Raw genomic sequence first — 23,788 nt, 5'->3', positions numbered from 1 at the left:
TCAGCGCCGTTGTAACTTCAAACTTTGATGGCGCTCACAAAGGGCAATGGCATGGCTGTAGGAGGCCACAAATAGGAAGACTGGTTGCAAAGTGGGTTTTTTCCAACTTTCATAACTTCAAACTGTTGCTAAACGAGGCAGCTGGCAAGGGAGTACTATCTGTACTGTTGAAAATGGGATACATTCTTCTGTATGTTTAATTGATAGCGCCTGCCGGCTCGCCTCATGAAATTATCTAGGACAGGGGTCCTCAACCCCGTGTCCATGGACCGGTACCAGGCCGCGGCATGCCAGCAACCGGTCCACACAAACAAGCAAAGCCCCATTTGAGGGATACAAGCAGCACACAAAACCACGCACCCCCTCCGGTCCATGGAATAACCTCTCTCTACGGAAACGGTGATCCCTGGTGCCCAAAAGGTTGGGGACCTCTGATCTAGGACTTTGTCAGAAAGGAAGAGTCTATCTCTTCCGAAGATTGTAGAATGGAAGCCGGCAGAATCTGAACCTCACCCTTCCAGCCTTTCTTCCTCACTCCCCAGGTTATTCCTATTTTCAGCCGTGATCTCAGATTCATAACCCACACTGTAACGAACTGGGAACTTGCAAAACAAATGAATTTGGTTTTTAAAAAAACAGGTCTTCCTCCACTCTTCTCAGCTGGGATAATATTTTAATGTGAAACAAGGAAGGAAGATTGAAAGGAAGTGTTTTGACATGGTTATGTTTTTCAGAGCAGTGAGTGAGTAGTGAGTGAGTGAGTGAGTGGAAGGAAGGAAGGAAGGAAGGAAGGAAGGAAGGAAGGAAGGAAGGAAGGGGAAAGGAAGGAATTGGATCCTGCACAGTGCTAAAAGAGAAACCTAAGATCGGATCCCATTGTAATGCCTCCTCCCCATACCGAAGAACGGCTGCGGGACTTGGTTTTGGCTAGTCTAAAGAGAAGAAGAAATAGGGGAGACATGATAGCAGTGTTCCAGTATCTGAGGGGCTGCCCCAAGGTAGGGGGGGGGGGCAGGTTGTTCCCCAGAGCACCAGAGGGAAGGACGAGAAACAATGGTTGGAGACTGGTCAAGGAGAGAAGCAACCTGGAATTCAGGAGAAAGTTCCTGACAGTGAGGATAATCAACCAGTGGTACAGTTTACCCCCAGAAATCGTGGGTGCTCCATCACTGGAGGTTTTTAAGAGGAGACTGGACATTCACCTGTCTGAGATGGTATAGGTTCTCCTGCTTGAGCAGGGGGCTGGACTAGAAGACCTCCAAGGTCCCTTCCAGCTCTATTCTATTCTAGCCTCTCTCTTGGCTGATGCTTCCCAGATATTTTGAAATGCAACGGGCAATTCATCCCCAGAGCAGTTGCAACAGCTGGAAGGGGTAGTCCTCCCCTGATCTGATGGATGCCAAGTTGGGAGAATATTGCCAGGGCTAGGCCCCTCCCCAAACTCTTCTTGACCCCTTAATGCAATTATTCCTCTTTATCACTTTATTCCAAGGGGGACCACTTGGGCCTTCGGGCTTCCGGACTCATCCGTGGTGTTCTTCAGAGGGTGGCGTATGCTGTAAAGGGCAAGAGAATGGAGAGATTAGCAAAACGCTGCCTTGTTGCTCTTTTAAGAACCTCTGCCAGGCCGTAATTGAGCCCGTTCAGCATTTTGTTTTCCCTTCGGAACAATGGAGGGGGTGGCATCGGTATTTTGCCAGCGTATTAGAATGGCTCCGTCTGATTTTTCACACTAAAAAGCGAAAACGAACTCGGGCAGATCCTGGCACGCGTCTCTCCTGGGGAGGGGAGTTATCCTTTGGGTGGATTAACTTCTCTCTTCCGGCCGGAATCCAGAATTTGCTGCCAGCCGTGATGCATTTATGGGCATCCAGTGTTCTACCAGCGTGCCTGTGCCTTTGGCCATTTTGGGGTTCATCTTGGGCAGAAGATGACAATTGTCAGTCCTAATTTTCCGGGAGGCACAAAAGGATTCTTCTGGGGCGGGGCGCAGGGAGAAATCTCAGAATGGAAAGCCCGCAGCAGTTCTTTCGTTCTAAGCTAAGTTATCTGGAGCTTAAATGTCCTGACCTTTTAACAGTTGGCTTGTTCTAGCCATAATCTCTGGGTTGGGAAAGGAGAGGGAACTTCCCAATCACCCTGATGGGTGATTCACAGTATGTGCCTGATGTGTTTTGATGATGAAAGAAAAGTGGAGAGAATGAAACATCTTGAGAGATTGCCCCCAAGGTGCTTCCCGCCCCCCGCCCCCCCCCAAAGGCAACTGGACTTTCCTGGGTTTCATTTTTTCGTTTCTTTTTACCTTCTCCTTTGAAAACATTTCGCTTCTCATCCAAGAAGCTTCTTCAGTCGTAATTTCAAAAACACTGAAGAAGCTGCTTGGACAAGAAGCAAAACTTTCTCCAAAGGAAAAAAAACACAATAACAAGAAAGTCCAGTCGCCTTTTTTGGGGGGGGGGAAATCACCCTAGGGATAACCGTGATCTGGTTGATTGTCCCGTCTTGAGAGGTTTATCACTGCTAGGATGGAAAGATGTTTTTGACATGGTCACTTTTCGGAAGGGGCAAAAAAAAAAAAAAGACGTTGGCTAACTCAGTAATCCAGAGGTCTTCAAACTTGGCCCTTTTATGACTTGTGGACTTCAACTCCCAGAATTCCTCAGCCAGGCATGTCTGGCTGAGGAATTTTGGGAGTTGAAGTCCACAAGTCATAAAAGGGCCAAGTTTGAAGACCCCTGCGGTAATCCATGAGTTCTTCTCAACATGGTTTGTTCAACGAATTCAGCCCTGAGCCGTGGTTCAGGAACCGTGGTAGCTGGATTACATGGTGAACAAAGCCAGCAATGAACAGAAGAACGTATTGTGGTGTGAGGTGCAGGCGTCTTAGACAAGCACCGGGTGGTGCACAACAGGGCTTTTATAACCACAATGGAAATATTTCCTTAAAAGAGAGAAGCACTGTCTTTGGTTCCCAGCTTCACTTTGCACGCATTGCACGCACAGAAAACACATACACCAATAAAGAAAAGATAAACATTGCTCTAATGCTGTGTAAAGGCTCGTGACTTATTTATTTAGATGCATATTTCTGAACCGCCCCTCTCCCTCAAAGCCGGGCTCTTTATCATGCATCCAATCAGGGGCCCTTGGTGTGCTCTGAGCTTGGTTGTTTCCTTGCAGACTTTCCATTACCCAAACTAGGTAACATCATCATGGCTAGTGAGGGTGGGGATTACTCCCTGTTTAAGACCAGAAGGCATCCACTCCAGCAACCAACACCCAGATAAGCAGGGATTAACACCAGACAAACAATCAGGCAGAAAACTATCCTAATCTTGGAACTACCAAGGAAGCCGGGTAAGGAAGTACAGCATATGAGAACGAATCCCACTCCCTTCTAGCACTGATGATGTTACCTAATTTGGTAATGAAACGTCTGCAAGAAAATAACCAAGGTGAGAGGGCAACAAGGACCCCACAGTACTCCTCCTCCTCCTCCTTCCCCTCCCTCCCAAGATCTCTTTCCCTCCTAGCACTGATGATGTTTCCTAGTTGGATCATGAAACGTCTGCAAGAAAGCAACCAAGCTCAGAGAGCACCAAGGACCCCCTCATTTCAATCCAGAGCCACAAATATTCTCCTTTATTCACACTTCCATGTCCTTAACCTGGTGTGGTCCATGTGTCTTGGGAATACAGCTTCCAGAATCCCTAGCTAAAGTGTCCAGAATTAATATATGTGAAACAAACGGTTGTCCTGCCACTTTAAAGAAGGTTGTTTGGAGGTTTGTATGATATATGGGCTTTCAGGCTAGTCCCATCAATTTGTCTGTCCGTGTGTGTGTGTGTGTGTGTGTGTGTGTGTGTGTGTGTGTGTGTGTGTTTTCTTTTTAAAAAAAAGATAATGACCTTGAGCCTTACTGTGAACGTCACACATTTTGGAAGCAAGGTGTAGTAACAGGGTTGGCTTTTTGGATCAGACTTTAAAAGATGGTGTTAAAAAATTGAAATTGTAATTTTTTAAATCTTTTTTCTCTTAGATTTTTGTCACTTTTAAGCACCTGTGGGTTTGGGGTTTTTTTGACAATGTATCCAAGTAGGATGCAACGATGGGGTGACATTATAGTGGTGTTCCAATATCTCAGGAGCTGCCACAAAGAAGATGGCGTCTATTCTCCAAAGCACCTGAGGGCAGGAGAAGAAACAATGGATGGAAAATAATCAAGGAGAGAAGCAACCTTAGAACTAAGGAGAAATTTCCTGAAAGTGAGAATAATTAATCAGTGGAACAACCTGCCACCAGAAGTTGTGGGTGCTCCATCACTGGAGGCTTTTAAGACAGCCATTTGTCTGAAGTGGTATACGGTTTCCTGCCTAAGCAGGAGGTTGGACCTCCGAGATCCCTTCCAAATGGGTTATTCGAGGTTGTCTCAGACTTCCATCGTTCTGAGGTCAATAAAATGAGGACCCAGATTGTTGGGTAATATGCTGACTCTGTAAACCACTTAGAACGGGCTGTGAAGCGGTAGATAAGTTCAAGTGCTATTGCTATTCTGTTCTTATTATTCTGTTATTATAGGTTTTTCTGGGACACGAATGTAATTTGCTGTACAACATACAGTAAATCTCTGTTTAAGCCAACTGAAAGCATCTTGCTGGTTTGATAGGAGCTAGAATTTCACAATAATTAACCACTGGGAGTCTACCAAATAATCCCTGTGTTTGACTTTCCAAGAGCGATCAAGGTTAGAGCTATTTTTTTTTTACCACAACGGGCACAAGTGTGTCTTTTTTAGGCCAAGATCCAAGAATGTTTTGCTCTGCGATACAGTGCCCAAGAATCCTGGTGTTAAAGACCACAAGTTGGGTTCGGTTCTTGATTCCAGGACTTCTGAATTCAGATGATGATGATGATGATGATGATGATTATTATTATTTTGCAAGACTCAGCTTAAACGCAGCATTTAACTTAAATCAATCAGTGGTCTAATGCAGTGGTTTGGAACTGGTTTCCAAAGACTGGGCCAAGCCAAAATATACCATGGCATCTATTTTGTTTTGGCTGAGCATGTTGTTGTGTGAACCTGGCCAACGGGGGCGGGGGTGGTGGTTATTTCAGCAAAATAGGGTTAGATAGATCAAGGCTTAGTGCCGTAGGTGAAAACAGCCTGCGTTGAATTTGATGCCTGAAAGGGGTAAAGCACTTAGCGAAATGTTTAAGGCTTCAGGTAGAACATCTTTGTTGAACTCACAGCAACATTAGCTAAAGCAGAGAAGGATGTGACCTACATCCGTGATGATCTTTCTTTCTGGATCCTAATGTCGTCCAGCAATGGTTCATTCCATTCACGAACGGAGCTGATGTAGACCTTAGCAACAATAGCCTGTCTCCCTCTAACTCGGCCGGCTTTTCGAGACAAGTTACACAATCCCAATGGAGTTGGAAAATAGCAGTATGTATGAGCTGCTGCTCTGTGAACTTTGTGTGAACTTTGTAGATGGTAAGCTAGTGAGCCCAGCCTGTTCTGAAGATTGAATTGGGTACGTCTAGGTCAGGGGTAGGCAACCTCGGCTCTTTTATGACTCATGGACTTCAACTCCCAGAATTCCTGAGTCAGCTCTGCTGACTCAGGAATTCTGGGAGTTGAAGTCCATGAGTCATAAAAGAGCCGAGGTTGCCTACCCCTGGTCTAGGTTAATGAAAAGAAGGACCAGGGGTGACATGATAGCAGCGTTTCCATATTTAAGGGGCTGCCCCAGAGAAGGAGATGATCAATCTATTTTCCAAAGCACCTGAAAGCAGGACAAGAAGCAACGGATGGAAACCAATCGAGGTGAGAAGCAACCTAGAACTAAGGAGGAATTCCCTGACGGTGAGAACAATTACCTTACCTGCAGGTGCTCCAAGACTGGAGGTTTTTAAGAAGAGATCGAACAGCCATTTGTCTAAGAATGGTATAGGTTCTCCTGCTGGAGTGGCGGGTTGGACTAGATGACCTCCAAGGTCCCTCCCAACTCTGCTATTTCGTTATGCCAGAACATCCAAGCTCAGAGAGCGCCAAGGACTCCACAGTTCCACCTGGAGCTTGCTCTTTTGTTGAATAGTTGGGTTATATGAGGAGAAACCATATTCATCATACCTTGAGAATGGGTTCTTCTAGAAGTCTTCCGTGTACCCTGCTCATCTCGAGATGTTCAAATTGCAGATGGGGAATCGCAACCGGTGGAAAAGAGCCTGCCTTGGTATAAAATGCCATCTGCCAGCCCTGTCCCTTCAACGTAATCCCGCTGGAGTGTGTCTGCTTCTCAGTAGGCTTGGATCATCAGGAGGAATTAGCGTAGCCTAGGAAATTGGGTTAAAGGAAGCAGAGGATCTTGAAGTTAATGCACTTTGAGAGAAGGTAGCAGAAAACGAGACCTCGAAGCATCAGAGAGAGGGGTAAAGGGAGGCACCAGAGATTGGGGGGGGGGGAAACATAAATGGGAGATTGATCTTGATTTTAGAGCCAGAAATGGGGGGCAGGGGGAAATGAGCTTTGCAGCTAGAGAAGAAGAAAAAAAATGAGGAGGGGAAAAGGGAAGGGAGGGGGGAGGGTTACAGTCTTTCTTCAGCTGTCAAGCTAATAACACTTGTCAGTAAATGAAATGTGAAAGTTACAACAAAACAATATGCCCACTGTGGCTGCTGTTAAGTCCTTGGATTACTAATTAAGACACATCCTTCACAGAGGTTTTGGCATGCCGAGGCAACGCCATTGTCTTGATCCTTACAAAGGCCTCCCTCAGATGCAAATTTTCTGGCTTTGTTCTCCTCTGTTGAATCGCCAAGGTATTTACACCTGGGGGGGGGGCTGGAATAAGAGTTTAGGGTGCAGTTGGGTAGGTGAATAATATTGCTGAGCCCAAAATATTCTCTGCAGATTTTTATTTATTTATTTATTTATTTTAAATGGGTTTTCCTAGGCAGGACAGAAAAAAGAGAAAGTGTGTTTGTTCCTCCACTTTTGTCCGGGAGAAATTCATTATGATAAATTTTTTGCTGAAGTCTGAGAATAGTAAAGTCTGAGAATCTCTCTCGAGCGCTCTTTATTAAATCTTAAGAAAGGGGTACAGATTAAAAAGGGGAAGCTAGACAGGTGCAGGGATTGGTGAGGAAAGGTGTCTGCAGGTCAAAAAAGTCAAGATGGCAGCCACACCAGTACAATTAAAAAGTCCACACACACACACACACTCGTTTTTTTTATGTGTGATGCTTAAAAATAAGGGTGGAACTTTAAAAAAAAACTGGGCTTCATTTTCTTGTCTTTCTCTAAGTTAATTATTTAATTGCATTATAAAGTGCAAATAATACATTATAGAATACAGATAATAACAGAATGAAGTGGTATTTATACAAGAGAAACTGGAAACTCTTTAACACTGTGATGATTAAGATCAATTAAACCTTTAAAGATGAGAAAGAAAATTACTTCAATGTTAAATGTGGTTTCTGAGATATTAACGAACGTCAGGTTGCTTAAGTTGTACAGTTAACGCAAAATAAGAACTTGATAAAGAGCCATAAAGGGGATGACAGTGTTTTATAATATGAAAAAAATAGATTTAAAAGGAAAAAAAAATGGATGGAAGATGGGTCACAAGCTTTGTGGATGTCATCATCTTGATCTGTAAGATTTGTAAGCATGGGAGAGAAAAGCAACATCCACCAACAATAAAATAAGTTTAAAAACACCAGCAGTGAGATTTGAAACAAAATTTAGAGTAGCTGAAACCAAGATACAAAAACAGAAAAGTCTTTTTATTGGCAAAGGAAACATTTAGGAAAGGACTAGGTAGTGTTTACCTAGCATGACTGGAAATAAGCCATCCCGAGTGCCGCGTAACAGAGTGAGCGCCTGTTACTCATCCCAGCTTCTGCCAACCTAGCAGTTCGAAAGCACGTAAAAATGCAAGTAGAAAAATAGGGACCACTCCGGTGGGAAGGTAACAGCGTTCCGTGTGCCTTTAGCGTCTAATCATGCCGGCCACATGACCACGGAGACGTCCTCGGACAAGCGCTGGCTCTTCGGCTTTGAAACGGAGATGAGCACCGGCCCCTAGAGTCGGAAACGACTAGCACGCATGTGTGGGGGAAGCGTTACCTTTACCTTAGGAAATGAGACTGAAAGAGAAGCGGGGTTGTTTGATTCTTAATCGAAAAGTGGGAAATGGTAAGATTTTGCTTCTTTGGGTAGAGCTGTTTTAGAAACTAAAAGCGGCAAATGGTTTATAAAAATGCAAGGTGAGAATGTGAAAAAGCTGGCTTATGATTTAGACAGACATTTAAATTGAAAGCAACTCCAGCAGGCCCGAGCGGTAGGATTTATTTATTTATTTTTTTGCAAGATGTTTCTCCTCTTCCCCTTAACTGCCAATTATGAAATATCCCGCCACGTTTATCTTTGCCTTTCTACTAAATCAGATCAGCTTGAGGAACACGTTCAGCTTGGGTGGGATTTTCATTTAGACCAGGGGTGTCCGGCCCTGACAACTTTAAGACCTGTGGACAACTTTTAAGAGCTGTGGACTTCAACTCCCAGAATTCCCCAGCCAGCCATGAAGTTCACAAGCTGCCAAAGTTGGACACCCCCTGGGAGTTGACGTCCCTAAGTCTTAAACCCAAAGGTGCTTTTCAAAAGGCAACTGGACTCCCTTTTTTTCTTGAAAACATTTCACTTCTCATCCAAGAAGCTTCATCGGTTCTTCTGAAAGAATTTCAGCCTGTTGAAAAGCACCTTTGGGACAATCATGAACCTGGATTATTGAGAATCTCCATAGACCTAAGTCTTGAAGTTGCCAAAGTTGGACACCCCTGGGAGTTGAAGTCCACAAATCTTAAAAGTTGCCAAGGTTGGATACCGCTGACCTAGACTTAAAAGGAGGAGAATCTCCTGATGGAAGCATATTGAAATTGAGGAAAGTTTTCTCCTTTCTCCTGTGTCTAACGTAGCTTGGAGACTCCTGTAGCTTTTAACTGGCTGCTGAGCTGGTCTCTTTTTGCCCTTTTTTTGTGCAGAAGTTATGCAAGGCAGGATATGAATTAGACTGGAGGAAGTGACAAGGTCTACAGTCATAACTTTGAGAAGGCATCTATCATTAACCGTTCTGAAAGCTTGTTCTCCACTCTGAAAGCTGCCATGTTCCATATGACTTACATCGCCAATGAAAGGCCAAGGGGCTGGTCGCTTTTGGCTGCAGAGGTCCCACATGTGAGGTTTCTCCTCCAGTGCTTACAACCCAGATCCAAAGTATACCTTGTAAAGCGTGAGGACTGCTCATAAGTCGCTTCTTTCTGCTCAGACATCTGCCTTTTTTTCTTCTTCCCCTTGGCTGTGGATTCAGAAAGCTCCTGGCACACTTTGGCAAGTTAAAACAAGGCTCTTGGCGACTGGGAGAATGCAAAGCTTATAAGCAAACTGATTTCATTTGGGGCATCACATTTTCCAAGCTACCTAAAAAGTGAAGGAAGGTAGTAATAAATGAACTTGGAAGATTTCTAAAGCAAGGTTAATTATGACTTGCACTGCTGTAAGGGGGTCCTTTATGTTTCCCATAACTGATGTACATCAAACTTTTTTTTTAACAGCTGGGTTTATCTGAAGCTAAATATCATAAGGAAAATCCTTTAAATGTTTTAAAGTGCTACATAAATTATACGAATAGAGGAGTCTTCATAATTATCTTTTTAGTGCCGCCTTCTTCTTCTTCTTCTTCTTCTTCTTCTTCTTCTTCTTCTTCTTCTTCTTCTTCTTCTTCTTCTTCTTCTTCTTCTTCTTCTTCTTCTTCTTCCTCCTCTTCTTCCTCTTCTTCCTCTTCCTCTTCCTCTTCCTCTTCTTCCTCTTCTTCCTCTTCTTCCCCTTCTTCTTCCTCTTCCTCCTCCTCCGGAATCACTTAGATCATTTCCAAAAACTAAATCTAGATACTGGGCTTCATGGTCTAATCTGATCTAATCCCATTGGCCCAGCAGTTTATAGTTTTCGAACGGGAGGAACCAACAATAATTAAATTTGAGGTGTGTGTGAAGGGGCAGGCTTATCTCAAGCAATCCCTGGAGACCTGTTCTTTTAATTTATTTGAAAGTCATTTTTGATGGCATTACAATTCCTGGATCCCCAAATCCCCGTGTAACTGAGGGTCACATCGCTATAGATGCTAATGTAGAGTTTGTGCATGTGAAAACGTCTTCCAAAGAAGACACTCATTCATGCTGTTGTGCATCTAGTTTCTCTCCTTTTTGGAAACTGTTTTGTTTGGGGGCCCTTCCAAAGTTATCTATAGTTAGGTAGAGTCTGTTTAGATAGCTCCGGCTGCATTGTTGTGCTTGGATTAGAAAATATGTGGATTATTCCAAACACTCTGCCTGTAAGGAATGTCAGATTGTTGATCTGTCTCCTTATGACCTTAATACTCTTTGTTAGCTAAGCTGTGCCAGCTTTGGGCCAGGTTTCTGTACAGGCATTCAGTTGTTCAGAATTCTGTTCAGAAATCTGGGAGTTGAAGTCCACAAGTCTTAAAGTTGCCAAGGTTGAGGACCCCTGGCCTAAAGTCACCCAGCTAGCTTTCATGTCCCAGGACTAGAACTCACGGTCTCCTGCCTTCTAACCTGGTGTCTTAACTACTAGGCCAAACCGGCTCTCACCATTAAGCCAAGGTTGTGCTACAAAGTTCAGCGTTTCCTGCCTGTTTAGTAAAACCCTTTTATCTTGCAGTTACAGGGATCCGTGAAGAGGAAAGTGGAAGATGACGCTTCGCCAGCCTCCGGCGCCATGCCTGACGTCCTCTTCCCAAGCGAGAGTAAACGACTTTGTCTTGAGGATGTCACTCTTTCCATGGGTCCTGGGACCAATTCTGTTTCATGCCCCGATATGCAAAGCTCTCCGTTCTCGGCCAATCACAGGAGCTCCACGATGCCCGGACACGGAATGCTCCTGGAAAATAACCACATGAACGGGAGTGGGATTGGCTCTCCCTTTTCCGTTCCACCTAACGCTGAGGTTGGGCAGAAAGGGCCACTCGGCAGCCATTATGGCGACAAAGGGAGCAACATGCATGCTGTGGACCAAGAACTGCAAGATTTGTTGGAAGAGTTGACCAAGATGCCAGACCCTTCCCCCAACGAACTGGACCTCGAGAAGATCTTAGGGAGCAAACCTGAAGAGCCCCTGGGCAGCCTGGCCCACCCTCCCACAGCCATGAACAGCTCTTCCAAGTCTTCTCCGCAGGCCGCTCCCTTGGACAACCATCTCCCCAACAAAGATTTTTCTCCTGGATGCAACCCAAGCGGTGGGTCCCCGCAGATGACGCCCTCTTCTGGAGCCAGCTACTCCGTTCCGTCTCAAAACAAGGCTGTTGCTTCGCCCATTTCTTCAACTGCAGCCAACAAGGGCCAGACTCAAGCCATGCATATGCCTGGGACCAACTGGCATGCCCAGCAATTGAAGCACTTAGCCAGCAAGCAAGCCCCAACGTCCAAGCCCCCAACGCCCAACTGGCCCACCATATCTTCTCAAGGTCTTTCCCCTCCTTACCGGCAAGGGTCTTCTCCGCACCACCAGCCCTTCAGTCCTCAAAATGTCATGATCTCCAGCATGACTCCTAACGGCCTTCCAGGAAGCAATATTCAGAGTCCGCAGAACCCCTTGCTCTCAAGCATCACGTCCAACAGTAATCCACCCGGTGGTCTGTCCCCTCCTTTTGGGCCAGAGAAGCTCTCCAGTCCGGTCCTCAACCAGCAATCTTTCAGCCCTCCAAACTCCATCCTGCCCAACAGCATTAAAAGTTCTCCGAACCCTTTGGGGCCTCCGAATGCTGGACCTTCACCCTACAGGCCAGAGAAGCTTTCTAGCCCAGCTTTGCACCAACCACCTTTTAGCCCTCAAAGTAACCTGATCCCCACCCCCACCCCGACCAGCAACCCCACCAACCTGCAGGGTTCCCTCTACAAACCCATGCCCTCCACCCAGTCCAAGAACATGAACGTCATTATGACGCAGTCTTCCAACAGCATTCAGCCGGGGTTGGGGAGCGAAGGTCCCGTGGCCCAAGAGCAGTTTTCCTTCAGCAATACCAAACCCCTCTCCCATTTCAACTCGGAGAGCAACCCTGCCCAGAAGATGTCGCCTATGGCCTCCAACTCGGGGCAGCAGTCGCTCATGCATTATCTTCAGCAACAAGCTGCAACTTCTCCGCAGTCCCAACAAGTCAACAACAACCAGTTCCTTCAGCAACAGCTGCGGCAGTTGATGCAACCCTCTCGGATGCAACAACGGCACGTCCAGCCATCCCCGCTGTCCTCACAAGTGCGGCAGGTAAGCCTACACAGGGGGTGTGCTTTTGTCCTTTGTCCACCTCCCAGAGTCCTTCCCTGTTATTCATCTTTGCCGGTCCTCCTTGGTGAAGAAGGTTTGTGTAGACAAACCTTGCAGGTCTGCATTGACTTCTTTGACCCTCCTTTTCCAGCTGGCAATCCTGCCTGGCTCTGACTTCTTTCTTTTTTGGGGGTGGGGTGGGGTGGGGTGTGGGAGGGCAGCATGGCTTGCCTCCCTTTTAGAGTCGTTCTCCCCCCCCCCCGCACACACGCACACACTGCACATGATCTTCCCAGTTTAGCAGTGGTTTTCGGCAGGAAAAAGTTGAGCGTTCCTGATTTAAATCCAGGAGGCCCTCAACTTAACGAGCACAATTCTTGAGCCCAAAATTCCCCACCGCTAAGGAAGGCAGTTGTTAAGAGAGCTTTGCCTCCATTTGACGAACTTTCTTGTCGCAGCTGGTAAAGGAAACTGCACTTGTTCAGTCACACGGTTGTTAAGCAAGTCTGGCTTCTCCGTTGACTTTGCTCATCCGGCGGTCACAAAAGGGGATCACATGACCCCCTAGGCATGCTGCAACGGTCATAACTCACTTTTTTTTCAATGCTGTTGTAACTTCCAGCGGTCACTAAACAAATGATTGTAAGTTCGAGGACTACCTGTGTGTCTGTATTTTATTTATTGGTGAATAAATGAGATTCACCGGCCGCCCCAGTCTGACACCATCCTGGGCAGCTTAAAATACAGATATAAAATACTGGAAAAATCATAAAATCATCAGGAGGTGTCTCTAGGAGTAAGAAACGAAAATTTAAGAACCAGATCAGCGTATGAGAAGATTGCCAGCTCCTAACAAGGTCTACTTTAAAGGCTCGTTTAACACAGTCGGGACCATATGAATCTCAGGGGGAAACGCTGCCCCAGAAAAGGGCACCGTGACAACAAAAAAATATGTGTCTGCACCAATGCAACGTTTGGCAGAAGGGTAGGGACTTGCATCTCCTGAGGGTCAGGCTCCAATAGACTGAAGAGCTGACAAAAGCAGATTGTGGCTTGGTTGTTAGCTTTAAAGCCTTGGTTGAATTTCTCTGTGGCCATTTTGGATCTTAATTCTGAAATTGGTACAGTATGTTGTTTGGACTGTCTGTCTGTGTCTCTGTGAAAACTCTTGTGAGTAGGAGAAAAACATGATTATCTCTCCACTTGCCTGGGATTACTCAGTAAACTTGCGTAGGTTGTATGTACCTAGAAGGAAGAGTAAGTTACTGTCTCCGCTTTGTTTGGGGAAAGTGGTCAGCCCTTTTTTTTTAAGGCTTTGAGCAAACTTTCCTTTCCAGCTTTGTCCAAATAAGATACAAATTCTTTTTGATAGTTATAAGTTTTGCTTTGGAAGAGAGGGAAATGTACCTGGCCAATATCACCTGTTAAGAGGGCTGAAGACCAAAGTCTAACGTCAACAAGCACATCCTCTTCGTAACAAATTACTCTGACTATCCCAAAACTACATAGTACCTTAGCTTGACAAGCTTGGGATGGATGGAGGGAGGGAGGGATGGGACGGGACGGGATGGATGAATTGGGTTAGGTGGATGGAGGGAAGGATGGATGGATGGATGGATGGATGGATGGATGGATGGATGGATGGATATATGCCATGAAATCAGTGTTGATTTTTAGAAGCCACATAGATGGATTTTCTCCGTGATTATCTGTCCCCCATCTGGTCCTTCAAATCATGACATAACCATCACCACGACACTTTCCCTTTCCTCCTTCCTTCCACTTTTCCCAGCATTACATCCTTCTCCAGGGAACTGGATCTCCTGATAAGGTGTCCAGAATATGACAGTTTGAGCCTGATCTGCTTGCTCTCAAGTGACAACTCATCCTGGGATCCGTTTGTTCCTTGCTTGTGCATGAGACCCATTTCCCAGGTGTGGCTGAGCTGAAGAAAGAAAGATGGTTTCAACCCTCTGAATTAAAGATTAGTTAAGGTCGACATCATTACGTGGCCATCTTTTGTGGAAGGATGTTTCTGTTGGCTTTTCAATGGATGCTCTCCACCAAGAATTGCAGTTAGCAAGACGGACTGCTAATAAATGGAAAAATAAATAGAAATGGGACCGACAGGGCCAGAACTGGGAGTATTGATTTAAGAGAGTATTCTGATTCATGTACCACCAAGCTATAGTTGTTTTAACTCTGGGTTTATGGCTGGGTCCACGAAGAGGGCTAAATCAAAGCAACCATGTGGCAGCTTTAATCTCTTAGAACTACGGTATGTGGATCCAGTTGCTGTTGCGGGCGAGGTCCTAGGAAAATATTCAGCCTGGGTTTGCATGAAGGGTGTAGGGTGCCAACCTACAGGGATTATTGTGCATCCGGAGATTAAAACCTAGCTGTTGGGCCCTCGACAGGGTGGGCAACCACTGTGCTGCGAGCTGCAGTTGCAGAAGCCAGCTGAAGTAGGAAGGAGCAGCAGCTGAGCTCCTTGTGCCCGATGCGGTGATCCTCCTGTCTGTAGGGAATCTGGTTACATGCTCAATAATAAAGGAAAGACTTAACTGGAGGCAAGTTCACTCCAGGGATCTGGCTGGCAAGAAAATGATTAGCATGGAGAGCCCACTGCTGGGGAACAGTTTGTGAGAAAGACTTGAGTGTTGGGTGTCAGGGAGTCGCCTGCAATGCAATCAATCAATCAATCAATCAGAATAGAGCTGGAAGGGACCTTGGAGGTCTTCTAGTCCAGCCCCCTGCTCAGGATCATGGAACCATAGAATCCTAGGGTTGAAGGGACCTTGGAGGTCTTCTAGTCCAGCCCCCTGATCAAGCAGGAGATCCTATACCATTTCAGACAAGTGGCGGTCCAGTCTCGTCCTTGACTTACGACCAGTTATTTAACAACTGGATCTGGATGCATTTGGCCAGCTGGGGAATTCTGGGAGTTGAAGTCCACAAGTATTAAAATTGCCAAGGGTGGACACCCCTGCTGTAGGAAAAAGGGCAAATTCACAGGTGCTCAAGGCTGGAGGATTTATGGTGCCTTCTGCTGAGGGATAAAAATTCCATTTATTTCCTTTTCACAATTTCCTCTACTTATGCCGGTGCTAAGAGCGCAGGAATGTTTTCTTAGAACAATAAAAGTCCAAGTCTATTGTGATGATAAATACAAGAGCACTGAGAATATTCACATTTTTTCAAATCTGTTCAGTAAACTTAATGCCTGGCTGGTTGGTGTGTGTGTGTGTGTGTGTGTGTGTGTTTGTGTGTGTGTTTACTAGGGAAGACTTATAATGTTCATTATGTCAACAATGATAGGCCGGCTTAAGCCATCTCTAAATAACAAGCCAGTAAAGGATCAGGACAATTGTTTTAAAGAGCTGTAATGACATTTATCACAAACGGGCATTCCAAGGAGGGACCCCCTAAAGCAAACTGTAGAGAGATAAGTAGATTATTGCCATTCTAGCGATCTTAACAAGTTTTTCTTCCTATGGTTCTTCTTGGGAGGGACGATTGGAAGGATCTGTTGATTAACTGCTTGGGGGGGGGGGGAACCAACTAATTTATTCATGAACAGCCTGCCTCCAGAAGCTGTGAATGCTCCAACACTGGAGGTTTTTAAGAAGAGACTGGACATCCGTTTTGTCTGAAATGGTATAGGGCAGGGGTCCTCAACCTTGGCAACTTTAAGACTTGTGGACTTCAACTCCAGCAAAGCTGGCTGAGGAATTCTAGGAGCTGAAGTCCACAAGTGTTGGACTAGATGACCTCCAAGGTCCCTTATATCATCATCATCATCATCATCATTCATATGTTGATATGAGGTTTTATTCATTTTTAAGAAAAAGGAGAGGCCTGTTAAGGGAACATCATAAAGTGCATCAAAACGTATCTGATTTTGCTTAGTTTTCGCAGGAAAGCTCAACCATTTCTTATCTTTGACAAGAAACCCAGTAGGGTTGTGTCCACAAAATGATTTAAGAGTTAAGCTTGGGTTGAAAGGGGCTCCACCTGGCCCTTAATTACCCTGAATATGCCTGTGATATGAATTCATTCAGTTCACTAGCAAGGGGTTTCTTTAAATGTCGTCTCAAATGTCTTCGTGGCTGGGTTTATTTAACTGTTGTCGTTTTACAGGTCTTTGAAACCGAACAAAGACATTTTGATTGACGTGGTACCTTACGAAATGCACTGAGGCTTAGATGCGAGGTTCGAAAGCAACGGTGAAAATTCTCTGCAATCAGAGGCTACTGTGAAATGGGACAACTCACCACAACCCTCTTGCCACGGGACAATTTAGCGATTCAATTTAATCTCTTAAAATAAATTTTATTTTTTTGCCATTCACATTTCATTCTGTCCCTCCTCCCTTTCTCTAATGATTCTATTCCATCATTTCCTTGATATTAGTGTAGCTCTTGTCCCGCTGTGGGTTGGCCGTGGCGAGTTCGCTGCGGTGAGTTATCCTAGACCCCAAATTACAGGCTGTGGATATTAAATACCAGGAAAAATTTGCAGGTTTCTTATACGGATGCTGGACTAGATTTCTTGGATCTTCAGGGATGTCCATAACTCAAAAATATCGGGATGAGGGCCACAATGCTACAGTTGAAGCTTGGCCCCGTGTAGGCAACATACCTTAAGAACAATAACAGAAAGAACTCCGATGATAATTTTGTGGTGTTCGTCCTGATTTTCTTGACCATGCTTTGCAGATCCCTCCGATCTCCTTTGATGCCAAAATGTCACACCAGCATTTTTGAGAAGGTGCAGGATTGCTTGCGCCAACTGAAATGTTCTCTTGCAAGGTCTTGAGGACGTTGGGGTCATTGGTGTGGCTGCTGGCGTGAAGAGGGACTGGTCTAAAGTAGCATAGGTGATTTTGAAATGCTTGGATGGAGAGACATCTTTCATTCCAGACGGTAAATCTCATTGTGACAAAAAAAGAAAAAAAAATAACAATCCTGAGGATGTTTCCGCTTCCCATTTACTGGGTCACTTCGGTGGATCAAAAACACACAGGGGAAAACAATGACGTAATCGTGGGATAGGGTGAACAGAAAAATAAGGAGGAACATCCTTCACCAAAGCCTAAAATCCCTTGCAAGGTGAACTAAAGACACTGAAAGTGAGTTTGCAGAAACTTAGAATAGCAGCGTTGGAAGGGACCTTGGAGGTCTTCTAGTCCACCTCACTGCTCAAGGAGGAGATCCTATATCATCGTTCCAGATGAATGGTTGTCCAATTTCTTCTTAGAACCTCTAGTGATGGAGCAGCCACAACCTCTGGGGGCAAGCTGTTCCACTGATTAATTGTTCTCACTTTGTCAGAAAATTTCTCCTTAGTTCTAGGTTGCTTCTCTCCTTGATTAGTTCTCCTCCTACAAGTTCCCTGGGTTGGGCCTATTCCACGTGTCCGATGAGGCTCACCGGTGTACATTCTGGATCGGTGAAGTCACTCCACACAGGAATGTGGTTTAGTGATTTCCACTACAGGTTGGATTCTCTGATTACTACTAGCAAGGAATTCATCTCCCGTGATGAATCAGGCACTTGACAAAAGAAATTAGTACTCTTGATGAATCAAGAGGACGTTGCCTTTTAATCGCTTGTTATCCTCTGCCATGTGAGGTCCCCGCCAGCCTGCAGAAAAAGGTGCAAATTCAAATTTAAATCTGGGGAAGGTAGAAAGAGCAACGGGATGATTCGGCTTCTTATGGAGTCCGTTGCTTTCTTGGGGAAGTCTGTGTTGTGTTTGCATTTCCCCATTGAAACATCAAAATAAATATTCCAGATGCTCCATCAGTTTCCAGCATTCACTTTCACCCAGAGGTAGCAGCCGCTGCTGTTATGGTTATACTGCTCCTTCTGTTGCCATGCGCTCTCCCGGTATTAAATAAATCGGACGCGCATTATTGTATTAACCTTTCTTCCTCTTTTTATTCTCACCTGCTGAGTTTTATGTATGTCTCCTCCGCCCTTCTGTCAATGGCAACAGACTGTGTTCCTTAGCCCCTTCTTCTCCAAGCAGTCCTCTGGGGTGGTAGGTAATTTGGGGGTATTCGTTCCTACGTTGGCTCTCCACCATCTTCCCCTAATCATCGCTTCTCTACACTCTACACTCTTTCCAGAGTCTTTCAAGCGGGGGCCCCCTTCTCTTGCGCGCAGGCATTTTGCAGATGTGAGTCAGATTGGCCTGTTTGTCTCCTACTCCGTCCTCATCCTGGAGCGTGGTGAGCATTGCACAGAGAAAAGAATGTGGACAATAGCCAGGAAGAGGATAGAACAATCAGCAGAAAGTGGGGCTTTGTAGCGGGTCCAGGAACGCCGAGAGGGGAGCCGCTGCTGGAGGTGGACCATGGGGGAGAGAGGCGGGTTGCACGGGCGGGCGCGTTCTTTACGTGTCTTTCGAAACACATTTTAGAGACGTGAGTTTGCATTCCAAAAGACGAACTTTCTTGGACCGGCCTGTGTTTTCATTCCAACCACTCCTATCTTAGATCTGTCTGCAGCCCAGCCAGACGCTTCATCAAAAATGCCTCTTTTCTGGGACAATGGGGAGGGATCAGATCTTGTCTAATCTCTCTTCATCTGATGCTCAGAGCCTTGATTGTTAAACATTGACAAGCATCGATTGGGGCAGGGCGGGGTGCGTTTCAAGTTGTGAGACACCTGGGCTCCGGAGGATGTGCTTTCTGCTGAGCGGGAAAGGTGTTCAAAAGGCCTCCGGTGATCGAAGAAGAGAAAACAGTTTGCAAAGAACCTACTCGGAGAATCGGGACTTACTAGAGCAGCTACTTTGAACCCTGGGATGTTAATAAATGCCAACCAACAACATCCCTTCTAAGACCTGCTGTGCTCCGTGCCTCATTCTCTTTGAATTCGTTTGCATTCTTTCCCTTTTTTTTGTTTTAAAGAAAGGAAAGCTTCAAACAAAGTTTCTTTTCCAAGAATACCACTGGCTCAAACTCAGGACCTCAGCAGCATTCTTAGAAAATCAAATTGGAAGGTGGTTATAAACCAAGGTTTAGCTTGGAAGGAAGCCCCGGGGTAGAGCGGGGGGGGGGCGGGGGGGGAGAGAGGAGAAGGAACAGGGGAAGAAAGAGAAGCAGAGATGAAACAAAAGCTTCCTGGAGGCTGAGAACAAGTGGTGAGGAGCAGGCTCACCCCTCGGTCTTCTGGGATGTCCTTAGTGTGTCCTCAAAATTCCAGAAGAGCTAGTCAGAAGGTGGTAGGGTTGAATTTAAGAATTCTTCTTGAATGCAAGCTGTGAACTGGAGTCCCTCTGGAGTCTAGAATGCTGGCTGCAAGTCCTTTTTTGTCCACATTCCACTAGACTGATTTCATTGTGTAACAAACAAGTTGGGGGTGGTGTTGAGGGATGAAATGGCTGCTCGTGCCTTCACTGGTCAATGAGATTCCACACGTCTAAGTTGGTTCTTTGGGTTAATTTTCATAGGATGTTCCTAGCCAGGTCTCCAAACATGGCAACTTTTAAGACTTGTGGACTTGTGTACTTCAGTTGAAGTCCATAAGTCTGAGCTGAAGTCCACAATCCTTAAAAGTGGCCAAGGTTGAGGACCCCTGAGCTAGGGAATTCTGGGAGTTGAAGTCTAAAATTTCCTAAGATGGGGGGGGGAAGGCACTGCCTTTGCAGTACACCACCTTGCCTCTCAGTGTGTTCTTATGTAACGTCTGGTATACAGGTAGTCCTCGGCTTACGACCACAATCGAACCCAAATTTTCTGTTGCTAAGCAAGACGGTTGCTAAGTGAGCTTTGCTCCAGTTTACCACCCTTCTTGTCACGGTGTTTAAAGTGAATCGCGGCAGCTTGTTAAGTTAGTAAGACGGCCATTAAGTGAGACCGGCTCCCCCGCTGACTTTGCTGTCAGCAGGTCGCAAAAGGTTATCCCTTCACCCGAATCCTCCCCCCCCCCCCAGGACACTGCGACGGTCATAAGTCCAAGTCACTTGCCCAGCGTCCGAATTGTGTTCATGTGACCGCAATGATTAAAACACACGAGACCGACGGTTCGTTGAAGTGCTTCCAAGGAAAAGGCATCACGCAGGGATGCAATCAGATGAAGCTTTATTTAAAGATAGAGTAAAGAGAAAGAGTTCCCTGGCATGGAGGCATCCATGCCTGGATTGAGCTCATGGATCATTCCCAGAGGGAGCTTGAACAAAGAAAGCAACAAGAGAGCAACAAGAGAGAGAGCAGCCCCTGAGCAGAGGTTTTTATGGGGGTCCTCAGCCCCTCCCTTGCCAATGAGAGTGAGGGGGCTGGAGGGCCCTTAACTCTCTCCAATGGGGCTGCAGGGGCCGGAGACCCCTGACCCACCAGTGGGAGCAAAGATGCCTCTTTGCTCCCATCTGATGACCTTTTTTGGGGAACTGCCATGGCTGGCACAAAAACATCTAACAATTAGGTCCTAAGTCACTTTTTTCCAGTGCTGTCGTAACTTGTTATAAGTGGTTGTAAGTCGAGGACTCTCTGCACTTCAGTTTAGACCTGCGCTGTAAAATCCGGCTAGGAATTTTAAGAGTTTTGGATTGTCCTTTTCAAGAAAGCACTTAGCCAAAAAAAAAATGCACCTCTTTTTCTAATGCTGATTAACCAGATGTCCTTTTTTTTTTCCCTTTTCCCCTGCTGTGCCATGACTTCCCCGCCCGCGTGTGCTTTGCCGAACAGGGTGCCCTGTTTCACACGACTTGCCATATGCTGTTGTTTATAATCTGACTCCCCTCGGCCGGATTCCCTCCACTAGAAAGCCCCCACCCCCCAAAAAAGTTTACAACCGTCGTAATCACGGCTTTTATTGCCATGATGATGTATGAATTCGGCGTAGCCTTGGTTCAGGCAAATCCCAGAAAGCATTAGCTCGGCTTAAGATCAGGGCTCTCGCCTGGATTTCCGAGTTGTGTAACTATTGACAAAAAGAATCAAAATTGGGAGAAGACTCTGTGTGTGTGTGCGTGGGTGGGTGTGGGTGACAGTTTTGTTTCTCGCAGCCTTAGTTGGGCATGGTGTGGGAAGCACATTGCAGATTTTTCCCTCCCCTCTTCCTGTTGTCGTGCTCATTTTGTATTTTAAACAAATAATGCGCTGGGATATTCTGTTTTCCAGTGTAGCTTCTTGAAATAACTTTCTGAGGAAAGTGAGCTGAGTTTCTCTCTCTCTCTCTCTCTCTCTCTCTCTCTCTCTCTCTCTCTCTCTCTCTCTCTCTCTCTCTCTCTCTCTCTCTCTCTCTCTCTCTCTCTCTCTCTCTCTCTCTCTCTCTCTGTCTCTCTCTCTCTCTTTGTCTGGGTATTTTGGAGAAATTTTTGTGTGTGGGTGGGGGAAAAACAAAGCCCCATTTGTGAGCAGGAACTGGCATTGTTTCTCTGAATGGGGAGCTAAGACTGAATTCCCTTCATTGAGTTCCTTCTACATCTGCAGCTCTGGAAACAGATGTTTCACAGTTTGACTGCTAATACAAGAGGGAGCAGAACCCCGTGAATAAACAGCCCTGTTCAGTCTGGGGTTTAAAGGGAGGGGGGGGGAAGCACACACTTTCTGTGCGTGATGCTCACTCTGCAGTTTAGCCGATGCTAAAACCAAAAGCATGAAATAAAAACACCCCATTTGATCCTCTCTTCATGTTGCACCTCTAGCATTTTTCTTAAATAGGGTCCAGTCGGGAGGAAGAAGATCGATTCACTTGTTCTTGGGAGCTTTGCTGCAAAATACGGTATTTTCCAAAGTAGCAAAACACTTCTTCCTCTTTTTGATGTGGTTCCAAGCAGTGTCGATTCTTTTTTTTCCTTCTCCTTCTCCTCCCAGCGGGTAAATAAACACATATTTCGGTATTCCTTCCAGTCTGCAAATGCTTTTGGGTGCTGATGGCATTCAAATCTGAAAACATTCACTGGATAATTGCATATTAATGAAGAGTTGGTCTCCCCTTTTCCCCACTGAGAGATGCCCCATGTCTGTTACACTAACTCAGAAATAGCTCTGATCAAAGCTGAATAGAGATTTAATTTGGGCAATTGACTCAGTTCTTTAGAGTTCCCTTCAAGCTCATTTAGAGCACAAGACCAACTGTCTCTGATTATTTTTCTTGTTTCGGCATTTTGGCAAACGGGCCAGCCTTAGCCAGGAAGATCAGAAGGAAGGGAGTTAATTCGGAGGTAACCTCCTGCAGATTTTTACTTCCAAAGTCTGTGATGAGCAGGTATATCTGCCAAGGGATTTTCTCTCCCCCCAAACTGGCAATTGTCTTGAAAATCAGATTTATTCCTGCAGCTGGGAAAAGGGATGATTGTGTCTCAGCAACCCAAAACCCAACAGTTGGGGACAAGGATTTAACCAGAGGTCCTCCCTCTTAAAAGACATTTGCACTTGAGAGTTATAGCTTCATTTGTGCTTTTCATCCACCGTCTCTCCTCTCTGGGGTTTATGCACACTTCTTTTCTACTCATGAATATATCACAATCTTTGTGGCAGAGGAATTGCCCTGAGCAAAGTGTGAGAGTGCTAAAGTAGAAAACTCATTTTGCCTTCTCAAAAGAAAGGGGGGGGGAGGCGCGTCTTAGAAAGTCTGCAAAGTCCTTTGTTCAGAAAACAATAGCTGAGTTGGTCAATTCAGGGGGCTTAATGTCTGTTTTATTTGGAGATTTACTGCCCTATTTTGTGCGGAATTTGTGCCTGCCAAGGATTATTGATTTTCACTGAAGTGAGCAGGACTGGTCAGCTAAAGTATGTCGGATTTTATACCCTTTTTATGGACTGCGTTGACTAGGATATATTCTGTATATTCTCAGACAGATCTCTAAGCAGGCCTTGAAAAGCTTTTAAGACTGGCTCCTGTTGAGAAGTTGCTATTAGTTTCCAATTTTAACAGGACAGAGTTGGGGGGGGGGGCGATTAAATTACTCAGAGAGGAACATTACCTCTGCCTTTAATTGATTTTGGGTGGGTGGGTGAGTTGTGCTTTTTAGATCAAAGTTAGGGGTTTTTTCTTCTCCCCAGTCAAATTAAATCCTGCCCACCTACTTTGGCTAAGTGTGACCCTTGTTTATGGATGATGTGTTAATTTTGCCTTGGGCATTGTTGTTTATTTTGTGCTTTTGATCTTGTCATGCTCTGCCCAGGATACTACTTGTATTGGGGCAGGTCAGAAATATTGCAAAACAAACAAGCACAACACACACATTCACACACTACACAGACACAGATATAGATACACAGAAATATTGCAAAACAAACAAAAGCCCATACATTAGATTTAGACACAGAGAATAAAAAACATTGCAAAACAAAGAAACACATATACAGATACAGAGAAATATTGCAAAATAAAAACACACTTATATAGAGATAAATACACCACAGCCAAAATATTGCAAAACAAACACACACATACAGAAACACAGAGCAACACACACACACACACA

At 45.4% G+C, this 23,788-nt stretch overlaps 1 protein-coding gene and 1 long non-coding RNA gene across 2 annotated transcripts in view; both read left to right on the top strand.

The window, feature by feature from the left end:
- Positions 1 to 23,788, top strand: part of MAMLD1 (mastermind like domain containing 1) — an 80,210-nt gene that overhangs the window by 38,611 nt on the left and 17,811 nt on the right. The window contains exon 2 of the mRNA XM_083371902.1: positions 10,748 to 12,346. Within this exon, the coding sequence (XP_083228028.1) occupies positions 10,748 to 12,346 (1,599 nt within the window). The remainder of the gene's footprint in view (positions 1 to 10,747; positions 12,347 to 23,788) is intronic.
- On the top strand, positions 14,147 to 16,692 carry LOC310645874. The gene is made up of 2 exons (XR_014493604.1): positions 14,147 to 14,340; positions 16,487 to 16,692. It is a non-coding gene; the product is annotated as an uncharacterized lncRNA (long non-coding RNA).

Source organism: Vipera ursinii, assembly GCF_947247035.1.
Source record: "Vipera ursinii genome assembly, chromosome: 12".
NCBI classification, from domain to species: Eukaryota; Metazoa; Chordata; class Lepidosauria; order Squamata; family Viperidae; genus Vipera; species Vipera ursinii.
This window is presented reverse-complemented; position numbering and strand designations above follow the sequence as displayed.